Source organism: Chinchilla lanigera, unplaced genomic scaffold, assembly GCF_000276665.1.
Source record: "Chinchilla lanigera isolate Chin_1 unplaced genomic scaffold, ChiLan1.0 scaffold00011, whole genome shotgun sequence".
NCBI classification, from domain to species: Eukaryota; Metazoa; Chordata; class Mammalia; order Rodentia; family Chinchillidae; genus Chinchilla; species Chinchilla lanigera.
In genome coordinates, this window is record NW_004955412.1 from 25,127,218 (window position 1) to 25,143,672 (window position 16,455).

At 35.0% G+C, this 16,455-nt stretch overlaps 1 protein-coding gene across 1 annotated transcript; it reads right to left on the reverse strand.

Annotated features, from left to right (window-relative positions):
- Window positions 1-2,331: 2,331 nt before the first annotated feature.
- Window positions 2,332-3,266, reverse strand: LOC102006440 (olfactory receptor 8D2-like). Its single transcript, XM_013510980.1, is given in 2 exon segments — window positions 2,332-2,726; window positions 2,729-3,266. Coding segments are annotated over 2 exon segments (933 nt in total).
- Between the last annotated feature and the right edge of the window lie 13,189 nt (window positions 3,267-16,455).

Consider the following 16,455-nt stretch of genomic DNA (forward strand, 5'->3'; position numbering starts at 1 on the left):
TTTTTTGGTTTTTCTCTGGTACCGGGAACCGAACTCACGACCTTGCGCTTGCCAGGCAGGCGCTTTTGCCACTGAGCTAAATCCCCAGCCCCTTCAACATTTAAATAGCTTCTTCTGCCTTATAGGAGAGGTATATGAATAGATAATGTATAATCTCAAAAGGAAATTGAAAATTATGGAGCACCTTAAAAAGTAAGGGATTAATAAACACCACAGAATGCCTCTAAGACAGCCCACAAAGAAATGTCCTGCTATTCATTCATGCTGATATCTTTCTGCAAAATTATTCTATGTGTAGATTATCGAGAAGGTACATTACTTGCTTGAGAATAACATACACAACCTATGTTACCCTGCCCCAGCTGAGAAAATATTTGTGCAAAGTAGAGAAGCTCAAAGAATCTACAATGCTTCTTTTCAATCCAAAGAACCTAACAGCTCTTAGAATAGAAAGAAGTAAAATTTTCATGTCTAACCATAGGACTGGTGTTTATTATAAAGAACACATATTAATGAGATACAAGTACCTTTAATAATGACTCTGCAAGATGTATACTATGAAGCAAAAATTTTTATATAATGGCAGATACTTATTTGAACTCAAAATATTCTTCCAAAACCTCTTTTGAGGTTTTATGACTCACATAGTTTCAGAATCCTTTTTCTGTCCTATCCCAGAGTCAACAGTATAAGAATCCCAGAGTAAATATGCGATATTTATATTAATCTCAGAGGTTTTGCGTCCCTGAAATTCTCTGGTAGACTAAAGCGAATGTCTTTCAAATATATCCATGGTACCCATGAAAGTTACTTTATACAAAAGGGGGCAGGGTTTTCCTAATGTACTACATTGAGGATCTTGATATGGAGAGATGGATTATCCAGATTGGCCCTAAATCTTCAATGCAATTATGTCCATCTTTACAACTTTGTAAAGTAAATTTCATGCAAAACTTTCTCCTTTTTTGTGACCACAAAGTAAGAAATATAAGTAATGCAACTGCAATCTAAGCTGGAAGAGGCAAAGAGTGCATCATCTAGAGGACTTTCTGAAGGAATGAAAACTGGTCAGAAATTTAGTTTGGGCCCATTAACCCCATTTTTTTAAAAATTCTATACTCTAGAATTGTAGAAGAATAAATATTCTCTGGTTTAAGACACTAATTGGTGAAAATTTGTTTCAGAATCCATAGAAAACTAATAAGTCCAATATTTAAAAAATCCTCTAGCATTTTGAAAGGGAGACTTTCCCCACTCACTCTGCATAAGTGGTGTGGAGCCCATGAGACTGCAGGCTAAGACTGGAGGCCGTACAGGACCTCATCCCAAATGCGCATGCTAGGAAAGATTTTAGATGTGGGAAGAGCTTATAGAGTCATAAGGATGGAAAGCCCATCTACCCCTATTCCTGTCTTTTTGAAACACTGAAACCAACCAACTGAAATATACTTACCATGAAGACTGCGTTTTCTCTTTTCTCTTACTCGATTACCTAGACTGGTGTCTTAATGTTCTTTTAATGGTTAACTTAAAATTTGTATTTTGCAGTTTGCCATATTTATCAAAGTATTTTCAAACTCAAAAAATACATAGCCTGTCAAAAAATGTATCCACAACTCAGGAAAAGAAAGAGTTGTCAAAATATTTTAATACTAAATTTTTTTGAGACATCATGAGATTAGTACAAGTTAACTTTAGCTTCTACATTTACAAAAGGTGCTCAAGGTTGCCATTAATTTCCAGACATTTTTTAATTTTCTTCTTCTGAAGTGTGTGTACATTATTTGGCAGACTCTGTATATAGTATGACTACATTTTATCTTTTATAAAGAAATGTGATACTTAATTCTAAGGCTTTCACCCAAAGTAATCAAACCCACTTCTTTTCTACAATAGTTTCTCAGACTGAATAAAGCACCATATGAGGGAAAGTAGCATACTGATTTCCATGGAAACTGAAATATTAACTGAATGTGCATGTAACCTCATTCAAATACATTCTTGTCCCAATACTCAGAAAAATGCTCTTTCCCATTTAACTATATTATCAGTAGTCTCCAGCAGGAGAGAAGAGTATTGTCATTATAATCATAAAATTTGTGATATTTATCTGCCTTTTCTTTCTTTCAATTCCTATTTCTCTGAAATATTTTCAAATATTATATTATCAGAATATTTTATTGTTTTATTTCAAATATTGTCAAGTATAAAATACATAATTCAGAAATAATAATGAATTTTCTCTCTGGAAGAAAGCAAGAAGACTGCAAAAATCCTATGACAACTTTTCATCTGATTTCTTTTTCTTGCTCTTGATGCGATCCCACTTTATCAGGATGCCTGCATCCTCCCAACCACCTTCCTCAATGCATTCTTCACATCCTTGTTCCTCAGGCTGTAGATCAAGGGATTCAGCATGGGGATCACTGTGGTGTAGAACACAGAGGACACTTTCTCCTGCTCCATCGTATTGCTGGAAGGGGGCTTGAAATACATGAATGTAATGGACCCAAAAAAGATGCCCACAGCCATGAGATGGGAGCTACAGGTGCCAAAGGCTTTGGACCGTCCTTCAGTGGAGTGAATACGGAGGATGCTAGAGAGGATGAAACCATAAGAGATGAGGACAGCTAGCGTTGGTGCTAAGGTATTAACTCCCCCGATAATAAACAGCAATATTTCATTAATGTGAGTGCTGGAGCAAGACAGAGTCAGTAGGGTAGAATATCACAAAAATAATGCCTGACAATGTGAGACCCACAGAAGGACAACATTGACATCCGGGTGGTGTGGACTGTGGCCCCGAACAAGCCCAGTGAGTATACTACAGCCGTCATCATGGCGCAGACCCTGTGAGACATGGCAATATTATAAAGCAGTGGGCTGCAGATAGCAACGTAGCGATCATAGGCCATCGCCGTCAAAAGGTAGCCTTCTGCAATGACAAAAATAAGGAAGAAGTAGAGCTGAGTCATGCACTCCAGAAAGGAGATAATGTTTCTTTCTGACAGAAAGTTCACCAGCATTTTAGGGGTAATGACAGAGGAATAGCACAGATCAATGAAGGACAAATGACTGAGAAAAAAATACATTGGAGAGTGAAGTTGAGAACTGATGACAATTAAGAGGATCATGCCCAGGTTGCCCGCCACCGTGACCACATAGATTCCAAGAAACAAGAGAAAGAGGGGCAACTGAAGCTCTGGACGCTTGGTTAACCCTTCAAGGATAAAATCAGTCACTGAAGAACAGTTTGAAGTAGCCATTTCTTACAAAATAGTATCTGTAGGAAGAATAAGAGAAAAGAGGAACATCAGGTGTATTTTCTGATCCCAAAGGAGAAGGATCTTTTTGATTGTTTCCTTCTCTGACAGCTTTATGTGTACCGTGACTTTATCCTTTCCAAGAATCTCTTAAAAATTCAAAGAAAAAGACTCTGAAACACAGAGCCTTTGTTCCACCCAAACCCAACCATTTCAATGTTGCTGTTTAAGGAAATGTCCTTTCTTTTCATGGCTTTACTTTGAGAAGTGCTAAGTGCTTCACTTTCAGAAAAAACAAAATCAAAAACTGCTGGGGACCTGACCAACATCCCCAGCTGCCTGTATGAATGGTACAGCAAAGGAAGAAACAAAAGACAAGACAATAGAAGTGCACACAGGGGCTGGAAGGTCAGTGGACCTCTCATTCTGACCTGTGAGCACCACAGCCTCACTGACCATTAAGGTCTCCCCAGTGGCTGGGAGAAAACAGGAGTTTCCGTGTCCTAAACAAGGCAAAGCAAGCACAGGCTTTGAACAGACCCTAGCCTCAATTTATCATTTTGCCCCCAACATTTCCCCTTCTGTATATTTTATTGTAGAAATTGAATCAGCGTGAGCTATGGCTGTAGATCCTCTAGACATTGATGAGTTTGAGTTCTTCTGTGGCAGACTAAGAATAAAACCAGAGGACATAAACTAATCACTACGAGCACAGCAACATAAAGCCAGAAGTGAGCCTTGAGCTATTTAAAATGAGTTAGCTGGTCGAGGGCATCAGAAAATGTATCCTAATCTTGTATTTGTTTATCAAAATTATGATTTTGTGGAGGCAGAGACGATATTTCCTTTTGTAAAGCATTGAGGTCTAGAGTTATATTTTGATACACTCCCTCATGAACATTTTTTTTAAATATCTTCTCAGGGGTGAGCAGACCTATTATAGGGTAGGGAAGTTATATAAAATAGGATAACATTATAGTGACATTTAAGGCCTTGTTATATCTGTAGGCTTTTAATTTGATTTTTTATCTAAAGAACTATGGTCTCTAGCATGCTTGTTTGTGATTGAAGCCTAGTGTGTATCATGAGCTGTGTCTTTTAAGCCTTGTCTGTTTTGTTTGTCCAATTATCTATAAAGTGAGCTGTCTGGACGAGAGAGCATGAGTAACAGAAGAGATAGCCACATGGGACAGCAGCAGTACTACGAAGACTATTTCAGCAATAATTAGGTCAATGATTTTTTTTAGTTTTATGTATAAGATGAATAATTAAGGACTATAAAAGATGTGGTGTCAGAGTGTGAGAACAAGTTTAGTGAAATTAACTGCTATCTACACTCTTGGCAGAAGTCCAAGGGCCATTAAACTTTTACCAATAACTTTTCTTGCTTAAATGTAATGAGTTAAGATATGTTTTGTATTTGTACGGTAAGTTTTATTTTGGACTACAGTTCTGTAAAGGAAAATAGAAGAGATGTAAATATATATTGAAGTTCTTTGACAGTCACTGTGTTTAGCCACCATGATAACAGCATCCTTAGTGGGGTGCATTTTTCTCCCACAGCACAGGGCAAAACAAGTTTATAAACAGTAATATAGGCCTAGGCTTGTCATTAATCAAGTCCTGTGAAATTGTTGTGTGAAAGCTTGCACCCTGTCAGATAAGTTCTCCTTTAGGGAGCGTCTGTATGGCGATCATGTTTAATCTATGTTTTTGTTTACAACATTAAAGTATCTCAGTACGTGCCAAAAGCATATTCAGACTCTGTGGTCACAGGGTTTCCAAATCTAGCTCTGAAGACATAAAAGTAGGACATTTCAGTTTCCCAAACCATATACATGAATCAGCATATGCAGCATTCTCTACAACTGGGAGGTAAGAAACATAAAAGATATCTATGAAGAGATCACAGATACAGAAAGCATTTAATGAAATGCCTTTAAATCACTTCAGGCCCTGGTCCTCTCAATTCCGTCCTCTGAAAGAAAATCTCGAGTAAGCCTGGACTTATTCAGTGTGGATGTGATTGACAGAAGTGTTGTGCCATTGTTGTCTCACACTACAGCATACACCTTCTTTGCTCCAGAAACACTAAAAGAATAGGGTAGACTTCCACCTGTAACACTAACTTGCTTTTTTACTCTGACAGAGTAGGGTTGACTTTCACCTATAACACCTCAAGCATGAAAAAAGTAGTGCTGCCCTCCTTGGAGCATTGCTCCTCCTGCCCATCATTCCAAATGAAACCCTCACTGACCTTCCTTCCAAAGGAGTTAGATTAAAATTGCAGGCTTTCACGATCACTGACAGTTTCTTCCCAAATTCCAATCAGAGCAGAAGCATTTCGTATTACCTAAAGGATCAAGAATGATAATTTTTCACTGAGTCATTTGAATAATAAAAAATGTTCCTTTGACTCATAATACAGTATTATCAGTGTAATAGGGATCTTTAAATTCTATTTTTCAAAATGAGAAGAATCAATAGATGTTCCGTATATAAGGAATAGCTTGTTTTTATTTTTGCATAAAAACAATACTGTGATCCCAAAAATATAAGTTGCTATAGTATATTTTCTTTGTATGCCTTCTCTAACATATGAAGGGTACTAAATATATGTGTTGATTCAAAAGCTGAGTTAGATGAAGCATTATCTCCAAGAGCACATGGGGAAAAAATCATGTCTCTGAATGGAGAAAGTTAGATAATACTCTAAGGGAAACAGCCCAGGGGTTATCAAGATATAACTCCAAGTAGCCCCATCAACAATGACTGTGAAACTGGCCCATCTGTAGGCAGATGCTCTGACCTTATTCGTTGAATCTTCTGAACCAGACAGATGCAACAGACTCAAACAAACATCAGCACATTTGAAAGTCAGCCCAGACAGAGGTTGGGCATTTTGGATTCAGATCCATTTATTATGTACCACAATTGATGAATAGACTCAAACATAGCTGACACACTTCTTTTCATTATAACAAAATCCCCGATAATATAGAATTTTTCTATGAGGAAGGAGTGGTCTAGAGCCAGCTTCACAGTATACATGTCTCTTTGTGATGGAGAGACATTTCTGTTGATTTTGAGACTAAAACTGCTGATCTGCCAGAGTAAACCAAACTACTTAGTGTCTGCTTTGACAGAGCTCAGCAGATGGGGCAAAGCAACAGAGAAGTAGTACTTCAGTTATCTGGGGATACTTATCAAGTGATATAAAACCTCAGAAAAGTATGTGCATGAAACACCTTTAAGAAACCAATGTAAGTAGCATAATATCCATTTGTTAAAGTTAATTCACCTGGCCCACATTGGTAATCTCCTAGAGCCATGACATTCTTATTTGCAATGAAATAATTTTTCTTGCACTTGTAGGTATAAAAAAGGAAGTCACTGAGCTTGAAAGGGCGGGGAGGCATGAAAAAGTTATAGCAACCACCTATCACCTTGTTTAGTGAAATTCTGTATCATTTCTAATGTTTTCCTTCATTTTTTATTCTTTTAAAAATAAAAAGAAAATTGCTAGACAAATCTGAGAGTAGTAAGAAGAGCCATTTAAAGCCACAGAAAAGGACTTCAGAAAACTAATTTTAAATGGTAAAACAAACTCTCAAACTACAGAATTATGTAAAATGCCAGAAAATTTGATCACGTGAAAATATGTGCAAGTATGCATGATAGTTCAAGTGCATAACAGCTGGTCCCCTGCCTCATCAAATGAATATTTATTTATTTTTGAAATTTTTAACTCAGAGAGGCAGGGGAATATCAAATGCAATACCTAAATATCCTATAAAAGCAATTGAGTGAGTCCCTTACAGATGATCAAAAATAATTAGGTATTCACATCTATGAGATTTCACTGAAAATGAAATGTTTTTATATCAAATGAAAGTGACAATAAGCAACTACTATTTGTAGTGCTCTCTGTAAGCAGAGAAAATAGTACTTTGTTTCTCTACAGATTTTTCTCCTCTATGTTGTTAATGCCTTTGAAACTTTGTCTATAACTACAGTATAACACACAAAAGTGACTACTTCCAACTTTGAGACAAATACAAACATAACCAAGAAAAGCAGCTGGATTTTTGTAATATCTGCCATTTAAGAATGTAGGATTATATACTGCTCATCAGAACCACCATCACATCACTCATAAATGTAATGCATATAAGTATAAAACATGTATATGGCTAATAGGAATAAAAATAAAATTGGAGTTTTGCTTTGGTAGAACATATATAACTTTATACCAATCCTCAAAACTTGCTAGTTTTTAAACATACTACTCTCTAGCGCAGTTGTTGATCTGTTATTTTCTCCCACTGGAAAGATGGTATTTAATAAAAATTAATCTAAACTAATTTCTTGAAGGATACAGAATACATACTTACAGTTATTGCAGATATCCCACTGTTCTCACTTTTATGATATAATTTCATTCAAAAGAAAAAAATTGGATAGGCAGAATCTCACATTGCAAAGTCCCTTGTACTCTGTTAAAGCAGCTATTTTTGTGAAAATAGTTGAATACTTCACTTGAATCTTTTAGGTGGAGAATGAGGTCTAATTTTAGGTCTTTCTATACAACATTTGTTACTTTGTCACAAGCAAATGTTATGAAACACCTTCATGAATGTCATCAGAACAAAATCTTTATTAATTTCAGATCCTTTGCCCTATGGCTGAGTGGTGGCATCCACAGAAAGGTTTCTTATTTGGAGACAGAAGAATGGACTAAAGCCATGACTCCATCCCTTGGGGTAGAGTCTGTGTGACCAGGGTGTGCCATTTGCCTTGAGGCTTTATTTCTTCCACCACTAGAAGAAGTAGTTATGAAAATAAGATCTGTTCAAAACCTTACAAATATTAGACCCTTATGTAATTAACAGTTACTATTGTATTACTTTTTAACATTTATGTAATACTTTATGAATTTGATTTCTGAATTACTCCAAAGAAGCGAGTACCATTAACTAGGGACTTGAATGGGAAAGGAAGCCAATGTCCTCTTTGCTGGTGATAATCCAGAGAAAATAGTGTTTGTACCTGGTTCCCAGGAAGAAAAACACTCCTTTGGAAAAGGAAATAAAACCAAACCCAAAACAAAATGGAAAAGCCACTTAGGTTTATTTTGAAATGCTGGAAATTAAAAGATTGCTGGGGTTCCTGCAGTGACTGTGGAAAATGGGTCAAAATTCAGATGTGCAAGGAAAGCTATAAATAGGACACATCATTTAGATTTCAGAAGCTGAACCCGCACTTATGCCAGCTCTCTCTGCCATGTCAGGGACATTTACGGCTAAACTGCTCACATGAGTGCTGGGAGCTATGGGAAGGTGAAGTCACTATCACTGTCAGCCTAGCTGAGCATGTTAACTTTCCCATACCCAAACTAATCTCAGCAATTTCTTAAACACTGACAACATGGTTCAAAGCCCAGATACAGTTTTATTTTGTTCATTTAGTAGCATAATTGCCAATGGTGCCTTTCATTGGTTACACTCAGCATTATTCTACGCCAAAGTCTTCAGAATAATTGGCCATGTTTACAATGTATGGTTTGCAGTCATTTAAAAAATAAGTGAGCAAAATCTCAATCAGTAAATAAATACTGCTAAGAGCTAATCTCGCTGGAATAAAAGTTTGACTTTGCCACTTGTCATTTGTGTAACTGAGATCAAGTTATATTACCCATGATCTATAATAGCCTCAATATTTTCATCCATAAAAGGATGTATAGGGTTTTTTTTAGAATTAAGTGAGCTATAAGAAGTTTAAAATTTTAAAGTCCAGTATATATTAATTGTGATAAACCTGGTATTACAAATTGAATATATTGAATACCTAATTCTCAATTAAAACAATTCAAATACCGTGCAGTACTACATGACCTGCTGAGAAATTGATACTCACCTTAAGGCATTTGCATTTACTTTCAAAATTTCATATCCTATGTTATTCACAAATGTTGGGATGGGACTCAGAAATATACAACAACTAATTCCCAAAAGGCTTACAAAATCTCTCAAGATTTGGCTCCATGTGTAATACATAATTAATAAAAACGCAAGCTACGGTTAAAATCTCAAAAGCTTTCCTCACCCTAGGGATTGATCTCTGTTTGTAAAAATGAATGATAAAGTATACTTTGTCCTTGTAAACAATGCTAGAATTTACTAAGTGTTTTGCCCAACATTATCATCCCCAACAAAATTCTCTGTCTGAATCTTTTACTCTAGTTTGTCTCAAAGAGATCTATCCGGGAAAGCTCCTGAAATTTTCCTGCTTAATAGTCCACCTGCTTTCTATCATGTATTCAATAAGGAAACACAAGGCACTAAGTGTACTTATTACTGGAACAAATGCAATTAAATTTTCTTTTTCTGTGAAGAGTGGTTTTAAAATTTGAATTAGTTTAGGCCACCTGTTCAAATCTCAACTTCCTACTCTGTTAACTATTATCAGATAATACACATATTTCTGTAGAATAGCAATGTAAATAAATTGTTGATCCTTTCACACACACAAGTACTACAAATATTCCCTTTTCATCATTCGTCTGCTGGTTAAACTATGATATAAATAATACTTGTGTTTTGTTTCATGAATACTTGTCTTTGTTTCTTGCTGTGTTACTGAGGCTGCTCTTAAAGTCGTAATCTTCCTGCCTCAGCTTCCCAAAGTAGTTTGATTTCAGGTGCTTGGGATTCCTGGAAGATATGAGCAACTATACCTTTTTTGGAGGGGAGGGTTGAACCTAGGCCCTTGTCCTGACCTCTGACCTACATCCACAGTTTTTTGTCTGTTTTTTTTTTTTAAAGAGTACGGAAGTCTTAAGTCCTCCAGCCTGTCCCTGTGATCCTTCTGCTCAGCCTCCAAGGGTGCTGGGGTTGCTACCACTCCATGCCCATTCTGGCTTTTAAAAATGCCACTTTTTGTCCTTTTTTTATTTTTAAAAAAAAAAAAAAAACTAACAAAACAACAATGTTAAAAAAAACCCACAGAAACAACAAAAATGATACATGACCTCAAAACAAAATGATAGGAATTAACAATGGTTGCTACACTACATACTGTTATCTTCAACGAAGTTGCTCGGTCCACCAGACGTAAGAATGCAATATTGACCAAACACAACTCAAGAGAGCTAACTTTGTATTCATACTAATAAAACTGTTGAGGTAACTTAGAGATCATCTGTTTTCAGTTTCATTAGAAATTACATGTTACACTATCTCAAACTTTTTTTGTGAATATTGGGATTGCAAACTACCAATTTGGTTTCTTTAGAAATTATTGATTATAAATTTATCCAAACCACCTTTGTGGGGCTGGGGATTTAGCTCAGCGGCAAAAGCGCCTGCCTGGCAAGCGCAAGGTCGTGAGTTCGGTTCCCGGTACCGGAGAAAAACCAAAAAAAAAAAAAAAACAACAAACCACCTTTGTGTTTTTTAAAAGAATTGTATGATTCATCTAAGTTTTAATATTCATACTCTTCTTAGGATGTGTTCTACTGTACCAGACATTTAGTGTTATGTGAGGACATTTTCAATGCTCAGTATTTACTTGAATGTTCTAGTTAACATTACTTGATTTTGCCAAAACATTTTTCTACTTTATTAATCTTTAATTAGCAAGTTTTTGCTTTGATTTTCTTTTTTCATTCATTTTTTATTATATTACTCTCTCGTACTTTTTACTATTAAATTTTATATATTATTATTATTATTAAAATGGTATCTTCTGAATTTACCTTAATATGTACATTATAACCTCAGAAAATTAATTTCAAAATGTTTTTTCTTAAAATATAATTAATAAAATGCCATAATTTCCCTATAAGTACTGCTTTAATAATATAAATTTTGGTATTTGTGTTTTAATGGCCATACCATTCTAAATATGTTCTAATTTTCATTTTAAATTTATTTCTTGCCCTACAAAATACTTGAACATATTTCATAAAATGCCAAATCTAGGAGAAGTAAAGACTTTTTGTTTTTATTAGTAACGTTAATGCATGGTAGTCAGAGAATGCAGTCTTTAAATTATAGGTTTGTTTGCATTATTTGTTGAGAATGAATGTAAAACTTACTCCATCAGTAAATTTTGAAGTACATTTCTTGCGTGCTTGAGAGGATAATCTGCTTCTTTGTGGAATCCAAGGTTTTATGTGTAATATGTAAGTCTAACTTATTAATTTTATCTTTCAAATTGTCTCTTTTTTAAACTATCCTTGATCGGGGGCTGGGGATTTAGCTCAGCGGCAAAAGCGCCTGCCTGGCAAGCGCAAGGTCGTGAGTTCGGTTCCCGGTACCGGAAAAAAATAAATAAATAAATAAATAAATAAATAAATAAACTATCCTTGATCTATAAATTTCTGGGAGAGGCATAATAAAATTTAATACTTTGCTTCTAGATTTGTTGATATCTTCTTGAAATTCTGAGATTTTTTATATTATATATTTTATGATTTTATTGAAATGTGTGTATATATTTGAAGTTATTATACCTTATCATTGTATAATTATGCAGTGATTTATTTATCTTGAATTATCATATTTAAAGTGCATTTCCCTTTGTATTGATTTAGCTATGCCAGTTTGCTTTGGTAGCTTGCTGCCCGAAATTTCATTTTCATAACTTTTATTTTCAATTTTTCTTTGTTCTTCAGATTTACAGTTGATCCTTCTAAATAGTAATAGCTGTATTGGGATAAGGACTGGGAATTTTTTTCCCTTCTTATATGCAATTTCCTCTTTTGAGTACTGGTGTTATTTTATTTGCATTTGTTATTGTTAATTATATATTTGAGTTGATTTTTAGTACTTTATCTTTATTATGATTTTTGTTCAGCTACTTTTTTCACTTTTCTTCATTTAATTGCATTAAACATACTTTCTAAAACTTCTTTTTACTCTTCTCATTTGAAAATTACATTTTTTCACTTTTTAGAGGTCACTCATGAATTCTAGCGCATGTTTTCGCATCACAATGTCTAAAGTAAACAGTATACATACTGTGCTCTCAAAGAATTCAAATATCACAGATTATTTTAAGTCTAAGCTCAGCCTTCTCCTAATCTTTGCATACTGTTGTTCGGCAAGTTAATGCCTTCTTGATTTTAGATACCCCCATGTACTTATTATATTTTATTTGTATATAGTGAGTACCCGCTTAAAGCTACCAACATGTTTAACTACTTTGCACTCCATTTTCTCTCATCCTTCCATTCCTGACCCTATGTCCTTAACTGTAAAGTGTATCTGTTGAATGTTCTTTCAGTGAGAATGTAGTGTACAGTGAATACAAAGCTGCTGGGTCTTCATCTGAAACTGCCCTATTTCACTGTCTTTCAGGAATGCACCCTTCCCTGCACACAGGATTCCAGATTGACACATTTATTTTCTCACAGCATGGGTGATATATTATTCCAGTGTTTGTGGACTGTATTTTTGCTGTAGAGAATTTTCTCTGTCTGTTTCCTTTTTATGTAAGAATATCTCTTTCTCTCTGTCTCCTGCTCTTCCATGTTTGCTCTCTTTCTATTTGCCTTGGACGATACTAAAACTGTACTATGGTAAAATAACAAGCAGCAGTTGTTGTTTAAAATTTATCTTTTTGTGTATAAGGATCCATGAGTTTTTAAATATAATTCTGCCTTTCTGGAACTTTCTGGGCTGTTATCAGACTTCTTTCTCTTTCTTTTGTGTCATTTAGGTTCTTTGTCATATTGCTTACTTTTTTATCCTTTGCTGCACATGATATAATTTACTCAGTTCCATCTTTTATCTGTTTGCTCTTCAATTTTGTCTAGTATATCACTGTATTCTTTCCATCCACTTCTAATTTCAATGTTTACATATTTCTTTCTAGAAATTTCTTTCATTTAGTTCTAATTTAAATATGTATCATCTTTTTATAGCACCTTGGTTATTTTTAGTAACCCATTATCTTTTTTTTACAACTTGATATTTTTTCATTGCGTTTTTGTTTTCTAGTAGACACTCTTTGGTTTTCCTTTTCTTTCTTCTTTTACTTTCATTAGTACATGTTTACAGTAGATATTCAAGAGCATAATATATAACATCACTCTCTTCTGAGTTCTGAACTTGGGAGAAGTGGTTTATTTATTTTAACACATACATTTGGTGATTGTGCTACCATATCTTAAAATAAATTGGTTTTGTGGTACTCTCAGTTACATGATTAAGTCTGAGGTGTGGTCGCCAGGTTTACTTCTCTCTACGGTCATATGGTAAATGCTTCCTTTAGAGTGAGCAGCTGTCTAAAAGAGACAGAAGAAAGGCAAACAGTTATTTACTCCTAAGTTAGAGACTTCCACAAGGAGAGAAACCTCAGCATCCAAGTATCCACTCTGTGTTCCACAATAACCTTTTATGGATCCATAGAGTGCTAACAGAAATCAGTGAATTTTTAATGTTTCTCTTTGTTGTATACAATTCTTTCCACTCACGTGAATCAGTTTTTGTTTGCTAATTATTTATTTTTTTTCTGAGGGAGTCCTCTTCAGTCTGATTTATCCAAATTTTCTAGAGTAGTTTTGAATTTTTAGGCACCCCAGTCTTATTTCTCAGAATGAAGCGACAAGAGAATTGCAAAGAAATGAAGGCATGAAGTAAGGACACATGTGTGAAGCCTGTCAGCAATATTAGAAGGAAAGTTTCTCAGGGAGAAAATGGAGGTACCACTCTGGGAGAAAATGGTGCAGTTTTGATAAAGGTAAAATTATGAGAGGCAAGATTCATCACGTCATTGCCTTCAAGTATACATAACAATTGATTGTGATTTTTAATTGCCTTCAAGTATACATAACAATTGATTGTGATCTTAGTCACTTTCTTTTCTATGAGAAAAATGCCACATATTCACAACCGAAAGAAAGAGTGGGGTTTTTTTGTTTCTGTTTGGTTTTGTTTTTCTTCTTTATGATTTTAGTCCATGATCAGCTGGCTCTGAGATAGAAACAGCGCAGCAGAGGTACATGGTGAAGGAAAAGGTGTTCAAATCATGGGATCCAGAAAAACAGAGCAAAAGGAGGAGTTGGCAACAACAATACACTTTCTGGGCCATGGCCCCCACGACCCACCTCCAGTCAGGCCCCATCTCTTGGCAGCACATTCAGCTACTGAACTCACCAATGGATGAATCAATCCACTGATGGGTATAGCACCCCAGTGATCCGAACACCTTACTAACATGCGAGCCTTTTGGTGGACATTTTAGTCTAAATCATAGCATCTTCTTCGGCAAACTCAGTGTAACTAAGAGGCTTCACAAGCTATATCAGATGATTTGCTTTTAAACAAATTTGAGATGAGTTTAGTAAAATTAATAAAACATCAGTATCAAATAACAAACTTAAAAGTTTTGGGACTTCTAGGATAGCCTTTCAAGGTAATTTTCCTCTTTCTGTTGAAATAAAGCACTCTTCTAGAGCAAACAGCTTATTTTCACCCTAGAGAGAAAATGGAAAATTGCTGAGTGTCATTGAAATATTACAGTTCCACCACTTTTAAAATTTCCTTTTCACTTAACTTCACTAAAGTTCCTTGCTCTCTCTTCCTCTGCACAACTTTACTTGGGATGACAGAAGCAATATGCTTCCCATTAGAAAATCTGCTTTTCATTTCAAACGAAACTCTAGGACAAATACTACTTCTCTAGCATGCTACCAGTACTCAGTGGAGTCAATTTTTGTTGTCAGAAATTAAACAAACACTCGCACATATTCTATTTGTACCTTAAATATGCACCCATAGCAACTTGAAAGTGATTCTTAAGATTTATGTTGTAAATCTATAAAAATAAAAATATACATCTATGTTGTATGCTGACTTTCTGAAAAATGAAAATGAAAGCATTTGTTAGGAGTAGATACAAAAATAAACATTTCAATGATCTTGTAAGCATTTTATTTCATGTGTTTTTATATAAAGTAATTGTAATGTGTTCATCACATTTCATTCTGCAAAGAGAAAGTTTTAATTTTGCATTTTAAAAATTGAGCAACATGGGGGCTGGGGATTTAGCTCAGTGCTTGCCTGGCAAGCACAAGGTCATGAGTTCAATTCCTGGTACCAGAAGAAAAATAAACAAACAAAAAAAATTGAGCAACATGACAACTCTTTTTACTCTATAATATTCAGAGTACCAATTCTGGAGTGAGTTCGGAATAGAAAGCATGTCAGACATCAGGATGCAAATGTGCGGAGATAGGGTCCATCTTTCCAGAAGCTCATGATTTGTTAAGGGCATCAGACAAATAATTCTTACTTAGTGGGAGCAATGTCAAGTGGATGGTAGCATAGGATAACAAAATGTGCTACGAACTATAAAGGAAAAATAGCTTGATATTGCATAGGTTAATTGAAACCAAATTGTAAAAGGCAGTTTTTATCATGGTGTTTATTTTCAATACATGTATACTTTGATTGCCATTTTATATTTTTCTCTAATAATGATGTTTTAATTATGCAACTGTTTACAAAGCAAAGAATAAAAGAAGCAAATCACTATTCTTATCTTCATGAGCAAATCTGAAGTGATGTTTTTGTCAGATAAAGTGCACTATCACACAAAAGACACACCTAATAGAATCAGGCTGTCATCAACATATCAGGGTGGTGTGTGGATAGATACTTTGTGATGTTATTCAGTTACAGTATCTATTTGTCCAAGAGATAGATAGCAAATAACAAACTAATATTTTCTTTCCACATAGCAAATAGCAAAGTAATACTTTCTTAACATTGCAATTATATAATTACTTGCATAAAAGCCAAGAGAAGAAGAGGAAAGAATAATTGAAAAGTATCATGTGGTGTGTGTGGGGGGTGTGTGTATGTGTGTGTAGTTTGTGTGTATTATTACTGGAAATTGAAGACAGGTCCTCCACACTGAGCTACAGCCTACACCTTTATTGAGATAGGCTCTCAATAAGTCACTAAGGTGTTCAGGAGAGCCTCAAATTTGCAACCACCTACATCAGTCTCCCACAGTGTTGGGATTACAGGTGTGCTCCACCACATCTGGCTTAGAAAGATCTTAAATAAAAAAGGACTCTGAATTAAAAGAACAAATGTATTCTCTTTGATTAATGTGAGTATCCAGCCATGAGGAAATCCTGATAAAATCCAAAAATTCCCTGTACAATTTCTTTGTTGCT